The sequence below is a fragment of the Dipteris shenzhenensis genome, chromosome 33 (assembly GCF_047967505.1).
Source record: "Dipteris shenzhenensis isolate YYH24624 ecotype China chromosome 33, Dip_SZ_1.0, whole genome shotgun sequence".
NCBI lineage: Eukaryota > Viridiplantae > Streptophyta > Polypodiopsida > Gleicheniales > Dipteridaceae > Dipteris > Dipteris shenzhenensis.
In genome coordinates this window covers 4,884,352-4,900,967 of record NC_141628.1, presented here as the reverse complement: position 1 = coordinate 4,900,967, position 16,616 = coordinate 4,884,352, and the positions used below count along the sequence as shown (strand labels likewise).

General features: G+C 42.7%; 1 protein-coding gene across 1 annotated transcript in view; it reads left to right on the top strand.

Moving 5' to 3' along the window:
- Nucleotides 1-16,616, top strand: part of LOC147879569 (DNA-directed RNA polymerase 1B, mitochondrial-like) — an 84,468-nt gene that overhangs the window by 16,066 nt on the left and 51,786 nt on the right. The window contains exons 5-9 of the mRNA XM_087371400.1: nucleotides 10,311-10,369; nucleotides 11,070-11,187; nucleotides 11,576-11,689; nucleotides 13,544-13,675; nucleotides 13,814-14,230. Of these exons, the coding sequence (XP_087227526.1) occupies nucleotides 10,311-10,369; nucleotides 11,070-11,187; nucleotides 11,576-11,689; nucleotides 13,544-13,675; nucleotides 13,814-14,230 (840 nt within the window). The remainder of the gene's footprint in view (nucleotides 1-10,310; nucleotides 10,370-11,069; nucleotides 11,188-11,575; nucleotides 11,690-13,543; nucleotides 13,676-13,813; nucleotides 14,231-16,616) is intronic.

Here is a 16,616-nt window from a genome sequence, read left to right as displayed (position 1 = left end):
TAAGGGTGCCCTGTGCAGCCAGTTTGTGCAGCTGCTGGCGCCTCCAAGTGAGGCCCAAGGCCCCCCTGTTTCCCTGCTGTTGCAGGCAGCAACCAGCCCGTGTGCTGGTTGCCTATGATGCCAGCCTGAGTCTCTTTCTTTCCCATGTTGAAGAATAGGAGGGAATGAATCACTCAAACCTCCACCCAAGATCTCTCCAACTCTTCCACACACTCAACTCAGATAGATGATCACAGATGCAATAAACACTCACTCAGAGATAACTTAAACGGAGAGAGAGAAAGAGTATATTCATCCACCGGAAGGTGGGCAAAAACTGGCTCCAAGGGAGCAATACAAAACTCAGCGAAGTGCTGGGGAAAACTGATGGAACTCTCTCACAAACTGAACCAGCTGTGAGTGCCTAGCTCAGCCTTGGAAGGAGGCTTTCAGTCTTGCACTGGATGTTGGAATGACTGAAGGAGTGGGCCTTTTATAGGCACTGCCCAGGCCCTTTGGGTTGACCGACCAGCAGGGTTGGTACCCTGTCTGGTGGCCGACCAGATGGCCCTAGAAATCCGACCAGGGTTGGCCCTGGTCGGTGGCCCTGGCTGGGCCGACTTGGCCTGCCACAGGCCCCTATATAAGGGTGCCCTGTGCAGCCAGTTTGTGCAGCTGCTGGCGCCTCCAAGTGAGGCCCAAGGCCCCCCTGTTTCCCTGCTGTTGCAGGCAGCAACCAGCCCGTGTGCTGGTTGCCTATGATGCCAGCCTGAGTCTCTTTCTTTCCTAGCCCTCTTACCTCTCACTGCCCCTTGTCCCCTCAAATCGGGGGCTCACAGCCCTCAAATCGGGGGCTCACAGGTGGGCACAGTGAGTTTCTAACAATAGATACACAAAAGTGGAGGCTGAAAATAGTTTTCCTCTTCTTAGTTGTGAAAGCCAAAAGAACTCTCTCTAAGTACAAAAGGAATAGGTAAACCCTATATGTGGGTCTCAAACCAAACCTAGGTGGCATACTAATTGAGCCACTAACTAGAGTACATAAAGATAGCTGTCATCCAGCTATTATTCATGGGCGGTGTACCAACCACATCTGCAGCTAACAAGTTGGTGACATAAATGCACAACGGTCACCTTGGCATATCACGAGTGGAGCTCGATATCTCAACACTCTCTCGAGCTCAATCCCAATTCTTGCAAGGTCTTTGAACTTGCGCAGCTTCTCTGCACCCAATGCCTTCGTGAATATGTCAGCTACTTGATCCTCTGTGCTGACATAAACTAGATCAATAAAACCTACTAGAACCTTGTTCCGCACATAGTGATAATGCACCTCAAGGTGCTTTGTTCTAGCATGATAGACTGGGTTATTTGCCAAGTGTATACTGCTCATGTTGTCACAATAAATGACAATTGATGCATATCATAAAGTAGCTTATGCAATCAAGTTGTCTCACATGCAGTCATTGTTGCACCCCTGTACTCAGACTCTGTGCTCGACAAGGCAACTGTAGACTGTTTCTTGCTGCTCCAAGTGACTACAGCACTCCCAAAAGAGAACAGATATCCACTTGTAGATCGTCTATCAGAAATACTACCAGTCCAATCAGCATCAGTGTGTCCATGCAACTGTAGCTGAACCCCAGTGTCATAAAATAGTCCATACTGCAATGTGGACTTCACATACCTCAGTATGCGTCTAGCTGCATCCAAATGCGGTTTCCTTGGAGCATGCATAAACTGACTTACCAACCCAACAACATAGCTCAAATCTGGCCTGGTAATAGTCATGTAAATCAAACTTCCTACTATGCGTTTGTACATAGTAGGGTCTTCTAGAAGCTCACTTGCATCTGCATTCAACTTCACATTCTGCTCAAAAGGAAATAGGCTTACAGCCCGTCATACCATATTTGGAAAGTATGTCCAATCCATACTGCCTCTGCAAGAGCCATATTCCACTTGTGGATCTAATCACCTCAATACCCAAGAAGTAACGCAGCTCTCCCAAATCCTTCATCTCAAACTTTTGCTTTAATAGCATTTTCACATGAAGGATATCTTCATCACTATCACCTGTGATGATCAAATCATCAACATAAATGATAAGTAGCATAATGTCTTTCTCTGTTTCTCTCACATAAAGTGAGAAATTTGCCTTGGAAATATGAAAGCCAATAGTGACAAGATATTGTCCTATCTTGTCAGACATGCTTTGGGTGCTTGCTTCAAGTCATACAAGGTTTTCTTCAACCTGCAAACAAACTCAGGATGAACAACATGAACATAATCTGGTGACTGCTCCATATAGACCTCTTCTTGCAAATCACCATGCAAGAAAGCATTTTTTACATCCATCTAATGTAAAGACCATCCCTTTGATGCAGTCATAGCAATGAGTGCTCTTACGGTTGCCATCCTTGCAACTGGACTGAATGTTTCTTCATAATCAATGTCATATGTTTGTGCATACCCCTTAACAGCTAATCTTGCCTTGTATCTGTTTACAGAACCATCTGCATTGTGCTTCACCTTATAAACCCACTTGCAGCCAATTGCATTCTTGTTTTTAGGCAAAGGTACCAATTTCCATGTAGTATTTGCTTCCAAGGCATCCATTTCTTCATCTATGGCTTTCTCCCATTTTTCTTTTCCCATGGCTTGTTCAAAAGAAGTGGGTTCTGGTTCATGCATCACTTTGATCATATAGGCATAGTGACTGGCTGTAAATCCATCATATTTCAGTCTATCCACATGATACCTAGCTCTGGTAGACCTGCGCAAAATAGGCTCACTACCAGGTGCTCTGAAAACATCCCTTGTCTTCCTTACTCCAGGTGTAACAATAGAAGGAATACCCAACTCATCATCAAGGCTCTGTTCTGAGTGACTAGATTCACCATTCACATAAGAGTGACCTATATTCACATCAATCATGGGCTGATCTACTTTCTCTTTTTCTTTTCGTGATACTTGCATACCACTATCTGCATTGCTTTGAGGAGATCCTCCTGATCTCAATCTGCCTGTTCATGGCGAAGTATGTGAAATACTGCTAGAGGACACTACAGGTCCACTAATATTTTGTGATTGCTGTTGTGAATTCTGTGCAGTATTACCATTTTATGCATCTACATCATCAATCACATTTACTGGTTTATACCAGTTGCTCATCTCATCAAAAATATCTCTGCTCATTGTAAATTTACGAGTAGAAGGGTTATAGCATCTATATCCTTTTTACTGTAGAGAATAATCAATAAAGATGCACTTCTCAGCTTTTGGATCCAACTTGGATCTCAACTCATTTGGCACATGAACATAAGCAATGCAACAAAAAACTTTCAAATGAGATATATCTGGTTTTCTACCAGTGTACATCTCCTCTGGCGTCATGCCATGTATTGTTGCAGTGGGAGTCCTGTTCATTATGTAAACTGCTGTAGCAACTGCTTCAGTCCAATAATAATCTGGTAGGTATTTTTCGTTAAGCATGGCACGAGATACCTCTCCAATATGCTTGTTTTTCCTTTCTGTAAGTCCATTTTGCTGTGGGGTATGACTGCATGAATATTGTTGCTTTATGCCATGCTCGTGCAGGAAACTTGCAAACTCATTTGAGAGGTACTCTCCCACTCCATCTGATCTTAGACATTTTATTTACAGGCTTGTTTCTTTTCCAACCACAGCTTTAAAAGCTTTGAAATGTCCAAACACTTCACTTTTCTTTTTCATAAAATACACCCAAACTTTTTCGCTGTAGTTATCAATAAAAGTGACAAAATAATGACAGCCTCCAATAGATGTAGCTTTAGTAGTCTACATATCAGAGTGGATTAATTCTAATGGCCTCTTACTCTCTTGAACATATCTAGGAAATGGTTTTCTTTTCTGTTTTTCAAATTGACAGGCTTCACATACCTTATGCATTTCTGCAACCTTGAACTTAGGCAATCTTGCAACAATATTTTGGGCCTGCATTAATTTAAGTCGCTGTACATTAACATGACCAATGCGTTTATGTTAGATATCAATATCTACAACTACACCAGGCCCATGTGCAAACATTGTTGCACTCAATTCAGGCATGTCCGCATCCAATGTAAACATCCTGTCCTTCTTCTTCCCTTTTGCTATCAAGCGATGTTTATTTTTCATATCCTCAACAAAGCATCCATGAGGATTAAATCTGACCTGCAAGCCCTGCTCAACCATTTAACCAACAGAAACCAAGTTCTTGGTGATATTCGGGACATGAAATACATATTTTTTTTCCATCCTGCATAGACAAATGAATTTTACCAATCTGCACAATAGGATGTGCAGTATCATCACCAGTCTCCACAAATCCTGGTCTTTTCATTTTCCTTGCATCTTGCATCCATTCTACATGACCTATCATGTGGTTTGACGCACCTGAGTCAACATATCACACATCATTGCTTTCTTTTGCACTTGTCATAGAATTGGTCATGTGCTGCGCCATCATCATCCTGTCTACTAGAGGATGCATAATTGCCTTGCTGCAATTTTTCAGTCATGATGTCATTCTGCTTTTTATAGCAGTCTTTAACCATATGACCCATTTTACCACAGTAGTAGCATTCAACATTGCTGTTTGCATTTTGGCCTCTCTGCCATCCACCAGGACCACTTTGGCTTCCCCTGACTCTAAAGTTACCACGTCCTCCTCCATAGGACTGGTTTTCTTGAATTTGCTGCATATTCTGATTTCTGCGACGGCCTCCAGATCGGCCTGCTCTACCTTTGTCTCTATCTCTTCCAGCATTTGAGTAGAAGACAATTTCTTTTGAAGTTCCTCCTGAAGAAGATGCACTACCATTTCTCTGCTCTTCAGAAATTATAAGAGCAATCAACTCCCCAAAATCAGAAAAATTCTCATGGACGGTAGTGGATGTACGGAACTGTGCATAATCCTTTCATAGACCATTCAAGGTCACAGTAACTAAATCATCATCTTCCACTGGCGACCCAATGGAAGCAAGTGCATCTGTAATCTTTTTCACCTTCATGTGGTAGTTACTGATGCTCATATTTTCTGTCTGTACGTTATGCAACTCTTGCGTGAGTTGCATTTTCTTGGCTTGCGTATTTGTTCTATACATTTTTGTCAAAGTATCCCATGCCTCCTTCGGCGTGCTTGCATCTTGAATATGCACAATCATAGAATCTGAAATACTGATAGCCAATACATAACTTTTCTGGCTCTCTCATGCCATCCTTTAAATGCCTGCAACTCTTGTTGATTGGAAACATTAGGAAGAACTGGTTCTTGTTCAGCTTCAGTAATGAACTCTCAATAGCCTTTTCCCTTAAGGAAATTCGTCATTCTGAACTTCCATGCTTGGAAGTTGTTCTTGTGAAGCTTTTCAGTGACTATCTGTGAAAGAGCATCAGACGCCATTACAAAACATTGCAAAAATATTCTGTCACTGCAAAAAACACAACTTCTGTCTCATAAGGGCAAATCTGCAAAAGTGACGAAAGTGGTATATGACTACACAGTTACTTCCTAGTGACGATTTTGCATCAACAGGTAATAAGAATGATTTTGTCACTCTTAATATCTCTGCGCACAGGCATATGATGCAATTTCTGCGGTAACTTTTCACCGTTCGTCATTCTGAACTTCCATGCTTGGAAGTTGTTCTTGTGAAGCTTTTCAGTGACTATCTGTGAAAGAGCATCAGATGCCATTACAGAACATTGCAAAAATATTCTGTCACTGCAAAAAACACAACTTCTGCCTCATAAGGGCAAATCTGCAAAAGTGACGAAAGTGGTATATGACTACACAGTTACTTCCTAGTGACGATTTTGCATCAACAGGTAATATGAATGATTTTGTCACTCTCAATATCTCTGCGCACAGGCATAGCTCATAAGGGCAAATCTGCAAAAGTGACGAAAGTGGTATATGACTACACAGTTACTTCCTAGTGACGATTTTGCATCAACAGGTAATATGAATGATTTTGTCACTCTCAATATCTCTGCGCACAGGCATATGATGCAATTTCTGCGGTAACTTTTCACCGACCTGTAAAACAGTGGTCACACAGCAAAAACAAGGCGCTTTTTTGAGTGCTTGCGAAAAACTTCTACCACCAAAACAGGCCTCGAAATGGCCTCGAATCAAAAAAATAATATCAGCAAGGGCTTCGTCCTTACTCGCAGCATATACTATCCTCTCGCCACACCGCGAAGGGCATCTCAATTTGAGACAGTGCACTCTTGTACTTTCCGGCGGCTGTGCTACTTGCAGAGATTTGCTCCCAAACTCGAAAAAGGAAAGCAACACTGATCCTCTTACCAAGACACCGCGAACTTGGTTTCACATACACAGTGGAAGAATATACACAAAAGTGGAGGCTGAAAACATTTTTCTTCTTCTTAGTTGTGAAAGCCAAAAGAACTCTCTCTAAGTACAAAAGGAATAGGTGAATCCTATATGTGGGTCTCAAACCAAACTCAGCTAACCTAGGTGGCATACTAACTGAGCTACTAACTAGAGTACATAAAGATAGCTGTCATCTAGCTATTATTCATGGGCGGTGTATCGCATCTGCAGCTAACAAGTCGGTGACATAAATGCACAACGGTCACCTTGGCATATCATGAGTGGAGCTCGATATCTCAACAAAGGCATCACCTTGAACTCATACAGTGTCCTCTCTGTGCGAAAGGCTGTCTTATGCTCATTCCTAGCTTTCATTCTAATCTGATGATAGCCGGATCTCAAATCAATCTTAGAGAAACATAGGTTATCTATCCTGGGGATTGGAAACCTGTTTTTGATGGTGACCTTATTCAAGTCTCTGTAGTCAATGCACATACGGTAAGAACGGTCCTCCTTTACTAGGAGCACAGGGGATGCAAAAGGAGAATTGCTATCATGATGAAACTCTTCTGAAGTAAGTCCCTCACTTGAGTTGCCACTTCCTCCTGTTCTACCTTAGAGAGTCGGTTTGGGGCCTTATTGATTGGCTTACTGCCAAGTTCCAGGACTATGGCATGATCTACATCTCTTCTCGGAGGCAACTGTGATGGCAAATCAGCAAACACATCTGCAAACTCTGAGAGCAATCTCAGCATATCACAATCATCAACACGGGGAGTGCCACCCTCCTTAGTTACTGACACATTTAATGCATATATGGCGCTGTCCTTTTTGAGCTCTCTGGTCAACTGCCTTGCTGAAATGCCGTGCAATTTAGGAGCTTCAATACCATGCAATGTAACTGATTCATCCCTGCGGACAAAGCTGAGTGTTAGGGCATTGAAATCCATGCCGATTTTGCCCAGTGATTGCAACCAATCTCAACCCAGGACAACATCTATTGGGCCCATGTCAAGTGCCAAGAGATCACGTGCAAATGTATAGTCATCAGAGAACTTAATCCTTGCATCTTGGCAACAAGATCTACTTATCATATGCTGTCCATTGGCCACTTTTACTCTCAGCCCATGGTCTATCTCAGTAGCAATCAGTCGCACCCTCTGTAAGGTCTTGTAGTTAACAAAACTGTGGGTGCTACCGCTGTCGACCAACACATGTGGAAATAGTATAAAGTGTTGGCTGGGCATCCCAATAAACCTCATCCTCATTCACATGAGCATTACCACTTGCATCCTCACGTGCATAAAAAGGTATCGCATCGTGATGCTCCATAGAAAAGAGTGTTGGCCTACGACCTCTCATGCCACTAGTGGGTAGAATCTCATATGAATGCGAAGCATGAGTGTCATGCGCAGTAGCACCACCTGGATCAAAAGGAGAGTCAGTGCCCTTCGTGGCTCCATTGTTAGGAGCCTCATCTGCATCATTGCCATCTCATCTTGAGACGTATCCAAAGAACATGGGGCATCAAACAATTCCTCGTCATCTAAGAGGTCAATGATCATTTTGAGCTTCGCAGTACCACTGTTGCGCATCTTGCACACATTCCTGTGCTCAGGAGTCCATTTCTTGCCACATTTAAAACATAAGTTGGCCTTCTTTCGGCTGTCCATTATTGCCTGTGTATGCTGTTTTATCTCAGCCTGCTCATTTCCAGCAGTAGGCTTGCCTCCAGGCTTGGCATCAGGATACTTGTAAGGCCTGGCATACGGCATCTTACTACCTGAGACAGTAGGAAAGCGAGGAAATGGTGTTGCTGCAGATTTCTTGTCAGTTTACTCAGCAAACTTAGGCTTCGACTCAGCGTCATACCCCATAGCATGCGAGGTGCCCATGGCATTTCTGTGCTTGCCCGCATATTTAGGCTCGAATACTTCTGCAAGCTGAGCTGCCCTCTCAATTGTTTGAGGGTTGTGTGCCTTCACATCTGCAGCGAGAGAAGAATTTACCCCATGGATGAAGCGCAAAAGAATGTCATGAATGTGTTTGTAAGAGGTGCTGTGTAGTGATTTTGAGAGAGAGAGAGAGAGAGAGAGAGAGAGAGAGAGGTGCTACTATGAAATAAAGAGAGGGGATATTATATATTACTAGGAAGAAACATATAAGAAACTCAACGGTAGTAGTGACACGTGGCATGACAAGTGATAAGGATAACGAGTTGAGATTGACATGGCATTGTTTAGCAATTGGCAATGCCTTTTTGTATGAAAGTTAGAATAAAGCTCTTCCAGTCATACATCCTTTTGACCATGGAGCATACTGTACCTTCCTCGCAACTACCAACTTGCCTCCCACATTTTCTTATCAAGTCATCCATCGTCTCCATGTCCTTGTATTTTAGCTCTCTTGAGACTATGCTCGAAACCTGATCAATATCCTCATGTGTGTGTCCAACCAACAAAAACCCAACTTCAATCTCATTGAAGATTTGATGAGCGATTAGCATTGAGAAAAATGCAAAAAAGAGTATATTATTATTCTCTCATCCGCAATTGTCTGCCTGTATTCTCAAATTTGCTAGTAGGTGACCTTTTTCTGCATGTATACTATGATTTGTCTTCATAATGGACATTACTCATGATGGCGTGTTCTTGCCCCAAGTTGAGCATTACATAGCGGCCAATGATTGATGGAAACTTGTGACATGTGGCAATGTTGGTGTTGTAACGTACACATGGCACATATGATGTGGCAAAGTACATGTGGCAGCTTGTCACATGGACTCCAGACACTTGGCACCATGCTCTAGACAAGTGGCAGGGCCATCCTTGGCATGTGCCACCCACTTGTCACCTTAGGGACCTGTTACCAAGTGTCCATTCAGCCCACTAGGTGTTTTGGGAAATCTCTAGAATTCTTGTTTGCGAAAGGAAAGTTTCCCAAGGCCATAGCTGATTCAACATGCTGTACTGGAAGCCAATGATCCTTTCTTTCCTGCCTTGGGGAACTCACCGTACTTTTGGGGGAGGGCCAGCTCTCACAAGGGTCTTAAAAGGAGGAGATCCAAGGTTTGGGAATCCAAAGCTATCCTGCTCTTATAACCTGAGCCTCCTCATTCAGCAACAAACTTGCTTATGTTATATATTTTCTTTTAGAGCTTTTCATTTCAAGTGATATAAATTGGTTTTTAGAGTGCCATAAGAATTTGCATGACATGATACCTAGATCATGCCAGAAACATGCCCAGCTCCATCCACTATGATCGATCCTTGGTTTCCCTGTTGCACATGTTGGTCGACTGATATATACATTTTTATTTGCACAGTTGAGAAGTTGACATGATAGGTGTATGCATCATTAATATTTCTATAGGATGTCAGATAATTTGCAGTTCTTGAGTCCAGGATGCTAAAGTCTCTCTTTGAAAAAAAGGGATGCTTAAGTCTCTTTCAAGAATTGATCAGCTCTTTCTTGAAATTTTCTACTGAAAGAACATTTGTCAAATGGGAGTATTCGTTCCTTGATGGCAAGAGGAGCTGGATGTTTCTTGTATAAGAAAGAGCTTTGGTTTTAAAAAAAAGGTGTATACCATGTGTTCATGCCTATGTATGTGTTTGAGCCCAGTAATGTGGTAGCATTGCATTTGTTGCACTGAAGCATCTGAATATGTCCTTGTAATTATTTTCCATTCCAGTGTGGATTCTTCCATATGTCAATGGGTACTTCGTGTCTAAATGCAGCAAATTTTTTTGGGTTTAGATATGCTTCATTTTGTCTGGTAACAAAGCTTATTTTTATGTAATCCGTTTGTGAACGATGGCGTCGTGTTTGAATACAACAAATTCTTAGTTTTCTATGTGCTTCATTTTGTTATTGTCTGCTAACAAAGCTTGGTTTTCTGTTGCAGTTTGTGAGTGATGGCTTCTATCTACTCGCTGGCTGATTGAAGTCTTTTTGTTTTTTTTGGTAGGCTAGATTCATGGAGATGCCTTACATGCCAATGCTGGTGGAGCCTATCAGATGGACATCGTGAGTCATGTGTTTCTCGTTTTGAAGCTTGTCTAATCTCTCATATATAATAGATTTTATGAGGCACGTCTTACTCTTTATCAAGATGGCCTTCTGAATGTATTTGCATAATAACTTCATATATTTATCATGTGAAGCAGCTCCACGTGATCTTTACTGTTTAATGGAATTCAATATTTGTGTCTTTAGTTAAGGCCCTATGGTGCCAAGTTCAATTCGGCATTTGGCTGAAAATGCAAGATATATGTTAGTATAAAGCAAAACTTTAGACTCACGAAACTTTAGACAGAGCTTAATCATCAAAACTTTAGACATACAAGAAACTTATGACAGAGCTTGACCAGATGAACAAATTAAAAACTATAACCCCCTTTTGCCCCAAAGTTGAACACACTTGGATCACGGATGTCAAAAAAAGAATAATAACAGTAATAGAATACTTGACGTCAAGAAGAAAGAGAAAATCTCTTCACCAACTTGGTATGACAGTCAGGGGCTCAGACGGAGCAAGAGTGAATAATTGTAGTAAAATTAATAGATACAACAAAAACAGATAAAGGCTTTGATGTGGAGGCCAAGAGTTTGAGTTGCCCTGATTTTTGGTGTGCTGGTTTTCATTTTAATAAAGATATTCTTATATGAGGTATGAGTGTTTTTTCTTAAAGCCTGTGGTATTCTAACTCGTCTGCATGTGTATTAGACACAAAAAAGGTGGTTATTTAGTCCTTAGAACTCGCATCATGCGCACACATGGAGCAAGAAGTCAACAAGTTGCAATTGCAAGGCTCCATAAAGCAAAATTGAAGCAGGTTTTTGAGGTCAGTTCTAATTCCGCTAGTAAGTGGAGATCTGGTGCTGCTTTAATTAGAAATCAAAATTTGTTGATATTTGGATAGTACTGACAGGATGTTTTGGAATTGAGGTCAGTTCTAACTCTGTTTGTGGGTGGAGATTTTCCGCTGTACTGATTAGAATTTTAAAATTTCCTGAATTTGGATTGCGTTGGACAAGAAATGATTGGTTGAATCTGATGGGATGATTTGGAACCTGTGGCTATAGTGGAGCACTTGCTGCATTTGACACACTTACTTTTGCTTGCCGTTTGAAAGTTTGACGACTTCTAAGAAAGTATTTTTTATTGGGGTATAAGGATATGTTGAGTAATACGATTTTCAGAGCTAAGTTAACGTGCTTGCTTTGTTTCAGGCATTGGATATACTTGGGAAGACACCTTGGAGGATAAACAAACGATTACTTGATGTGATTGAGAAAATTTGGGCAGACGGAGGGCGCTTAGGAGACCTTGTCGATCGTGATAATGTAATCTGGTGTTTTCCCTTCAGCTGTCAACTCCTCTCTCTATTTTTGTGTGCGAGTGTGTGATGGGATGCCAATTTTGGAACAGTGATGAGATGAAACCGTCCTTGTTGATAAACTCCATAATTTTTTCGTGATGAGGTGCACCTTTCCTCCACAACAGATGAAACTATCTCCTGGGGGCATATGAGATGATGATGAGTCCGCTGCAGTTTGCTAGGTCAGGTGCAGAGACTTGTCTTTACAGAAAGGGCACCGTGGGATTGCGCATGATACTAATTCTGGAAATGTCAGTACTGGTTTGCAGAGGTTGCACAAGTACATAGTTCTGCATGTACTGTATGCGGGCCGTTGGAATACAAGGGTCAATGCCCCACCTGTTTGCCTCATGCTGCGAAGCGCATGTTGGGTGTAGATTGTGCCTGGGCAAGTGTAGGGGGATTGACAGAGGCTACCACGTGGGCAGCAGACAGGCTGTAATTGTACATCCTTCTTGACTTAGTTTTAGGGCAGCTACATGGGTCACCAAACCCACCTGAGCTCGTTGTCCTACAAGGCCTGGACAGGACAGGTATATGCGCCTGTAGAGGGCCTATTTATAGGCTACTGTATGTACCAGTACAGCAGTCAGTACAGGAGTAGACTGCCAATTGGCAGTACAGTCTGCAGGGGCAGCAAGTACAGACTGCTGTTGGCAGTTCTGCAGTTGGGTCGAGCCAGTGTGCAGACTGCCACGTGGCAGTGTCGGCCAATAGCAGGAGAATACACAGAGATTAGGTCGGCCTAGTATGTGAATCTGGTTGGCTGCAGCAGCAGTCTGGTTCAACAGACTGGCCTATAAAAAGGGTCCTCTTTTGTTTTGGGGGGGGGGCATTCATCAGTTCAGACTTTCATAAGTATTGGCTCCATGTGGTACATACCTGCAGCCTGTAGGAGAGTACACGTGTGTGCCAGAGGGAGCAGCACGCAGAGGTCAACCTAGAGCAAGTACTGAAGCCTACGAGAGGCACATGGTGATCCAGGAGGGGTTCTACAGCAGAGGGTTGAGCAAACAGACCTTGTACTGGGTGCCATACCTCAGCAGATGTTTGCTGAAGGTTTTGAGACACGTTTTGTGAAGCAGTCCTGACTCAAGCTCAGTGAAGGCTAATATAGCAGGAGGTTAGGCTAGGTGACCCTAGAATGTACTCAATCGAAACCAACTAGTGCAAAACAATTGATAATCGGCTGGACTCACAACAATAGCATGTGAGGGGCTGCACATGGACAGAATAGAAAACTCCTTTTTTAGTTTAGCTTGAGCAAAAGACTCAGCTGTATGACATACACGTAACACATTCATTTATAAGTGTGTTACAAATGTGGGACAGAAAGCCCTTTTACAGTTTCAAGGCTGCCTGAAAATTTACAACCTTTTTTGTTTGCATCTTTGGCACATGGTAATCTCAACGATTTGTGTTATTTTTTCTTAAAAAAATATGTTGACCAATATGTCTACATGTGATATTCATTGCTTTTTCAATCAGATTTTATGTTTATATGTCTAGTCTTATGAAGGTGTATGTCTATATGTGAGATTCATTGCTTTTTCAATCAGGTTTTATGTTTATATGTCTAGTTTTATGAAGGTGTCTGGAGATGCGTTGCTTTTTCAATCAGAATTTATGCCTGAAGACGCTTGTGATTCAGTATCTCTTCTTGAGGTCTCATTCTTTTATTAAAACCAAAAGTTTGGAGAGGATATCATGGTCATGACTGGACCCGCTTTTCGGAATTGTCTGTGTTATGTTTAAGTTCTCAAGGCACTTTATGGCTTTTGTCCATTGTTACGACTTGCTTTGTAAACATTTCTTCCAGGTGGAGGTGCCTGCAAAACCAAACAATATGGATGAGGAAGCATTGCGCCGGTGGAGAAAAGAGTCTAGCAAAGCAAGGCGTATAAATAGTGAGAGGCACTCACAACGCTGTGATATTGAGCTTAAGCTTTCTGTAAGGGATTTTCTTTATTAAAAGGCAGAAGTTGTGGTCTTATTTATTTTGATTGGCTGAACTCCTAGATTGGAATCATTTACCTTTATAAGCTATCCATGCTTCTGTAGATCATTAATGTACAGCTGTTTCTTGCAGGTTGCTCGTAAATATAGGGATGAAACACAGTTCTATTACCCTCACAACTTAGATTTTCGGGGACGTGCATATCCTATGCACCCTTATTTGAATCACTTGGGTTCAGATCTGTGCCGTGGTCTGCTAGAGTTTGGAGAAGGCCGTCCATTGGGAAGTACTGGGCTTCGATGGCTGAAGATACATCTGGCAAATGTATTTGGTGGTGGTTTTGATAAGCTTTCGTATGACGGTCGCATTGCATTTGCTGAAGAGAACATTGAGAACATTATGGACTCTGCAGCCCAGCCGCTAGAAGGAAAAAGATGGTGGTTGAAAGCTGAAGATCCTTTCCAATGTTTGGCAGCATGTATGAGCTTGCGGGATGCTTTAGAGTCTGGTGATGTTGAAAACCATGTTTGCCACCTGCCCATACAACAGGTGCTGCTTTTTCTTTCCTTTTTGGGTCAGCTGAGCTGGTCAAATTTCAAATTTGGTCTATTCATAGGCTTTTGTTTCAAATTCTGTAAGCTTGACCAGTGCAGTAAACTATTGTTTCACAGCTCCTGCCTTCCATTGTGCGAGCTGTATTGTGAGTTCCTCGTTGGCCATGTTGTTCAAACATATTATCTCTAGCTAGATTGAAAAAAAAAGCTGGGCCAGTGTAGATGCTGCAAGATATTCAATAGCATGCTGTAATAAAGAAATGCTTTGATATCATAGCATTTTGTCTATTGTTCTGCTTAAGATTCGCCCTGTAATAAATGAAATATATTTGCAGGAATAGGGCTGGTTTGCGTAACTTGAATGATCATAGCAGCCATGTTGGTGATGTTGCTCTAGCTAGTGCCAGCTTGGGTAAGGTGCTGCAGCTAATGCCCTGGACGTTGCTGTAGCTGCCAGCTAGGGTAACTCTGGAAGGCATATGACAGCTACCACATCAGCTGTATATTCATGGTTACTCTTATTATTTTACTTAACAGGTAGAGAGTTGGGAGTCTGCCAAAAGCCTTTCCAAGTCAACAAAGCACATTTTCTGCTTCCTTCACACAATTTATTCTCTTCAATAAGATGTTTGAGTGGGGAAATGATCCATGGTCTTGTGCACTTTGTGAAACAGCTTGCCAACTTCGCTTTTTTCTGATGATCTGAATTTAGCCAAGTGGCTGATTTTCCAATGTGTTTTTGTACCTGCCCAAGGGAGTGGAGTGATATAATCTTCGCCCATGTGGATTGGAACCCTCTTGCATGACTCATTTGAACATGCCACGGATCACACAGCTACTATCCCTCTTGCCTATCGTAGCGTCTCCACACGAGGTCTGTAAGTGTGAAAGATCATAACCTTGCTTTTGCTAAGGTTAAGTGTTAGGCCTCTCTCTGTGCAAAACACCTATAGGGCCTCTAGGTGTCTCTGCAGGCCTGCCGCTGAAGAGGAAATGAGGACTATGTCATCTGCATACAGCAGTGTCTGTATCATCAGATCAGTGAGCAAGGATCCTTCCCCTCCTAGGCGATCAATGAAAGTCGTGATCTCATCAATGTAGAACCCACAGAGTGTTGGTGAGAGGGGGCATCCTTACTTTACTCCGATCGGGCTCTCAATCCAATTTGACAAGCCTCCAAGGGGTTTTACTGCAGGTAAAATCTGACTACATATCAAAAGATAATTTTGCTCTTCTGGATGCTTGCAGAATAGGGAAGTAAAAATAGTTGAGCTACATATGTTTATACAAATCATGGGTGAGATACTTCATAAATATAAAAGAAATTCTCCTTAAAATTCCAGTCTAGCTCCTTTTCTACATGCTCTACAGATCATGTACCCCGGGATCTGCATCTCCTAGAGGGACTGTGTCAAAGGCCTTTCGAAGGTCTACAAAGCAAGCATAAACTTTCTGGGATCTCGATCTCTCCCCCTCGACGATGGCCTGTAGGATGAATATATGGTCAAGAGTGGAAGGCTGCCTCTGGAAACCAGCTTGTACCAAACCTCGCTGCTAGTGTGCCTCCGTCTAAGAGCTGATCTCTCTCTCTCTCTCTCTCTCTCTCTAATACTGTTTCATAGATCTTGGCTAGTGTGTGGCCAATCATGAGGGTGCGGTAGTTCCCCGTGTCCATGGGATCCCTTGCTTTGTGTATCGGCGCAATGGTGGTAGTACTCCAAGCAAGGGGAAGCCGTGGCATACTGCTTGGGACAAAGTGCGGAATACACCAAAAGGGAAAAAACTCATACAAGCCACAAAGGGCTAGAGTGAAGGGCACACTAAGGCCCTTGCTGAGTACTATGCTGAAATAAAGAGTTCAATAGCTCGTCTATGAGTGGGGAAAATGTCTTGGATCTGCGTCTGTCTAGCCTTCTCACACTGTGGTGGTGGAGGGGGACGTGGTCTCCTCGATCTCTGAACCTGCTGAGCTATGTTCAGAGTGACCCCTTGTCTCGGGTAGTCTCCTCTAAGGAAAGCTGTGATAGGTCAGACCTCAATCGAGTGTGCTCTGGTTGCTCTCCGTGTCACGGGTAGCCTCTGCGATCTTCCCTTGGCAATCCATATTGCCTGCATATCAGCTAGCTCCTCTTCCTCCACCCCACTGTGTCCTGGAGTGGATTCAAATGCATCGAAATCTATGACATGCCACTGTGTCTGGTCAGCCTCTGTATCCTGTGGTCTTGTCACCTCCTGCTGCTCCTTGATGTGTCGTAGCGGGTTTGCTTGTGTCGGCGCATCTCAAGGGGGGGAAGAGAGAGAGAGAGAGAGAGAGAGAGAGAGAGAGAGAGAGAGAAAGAAAGAAAGTTTATTAAAGTCTTCGGGAGACCGTGAAGGTCTAT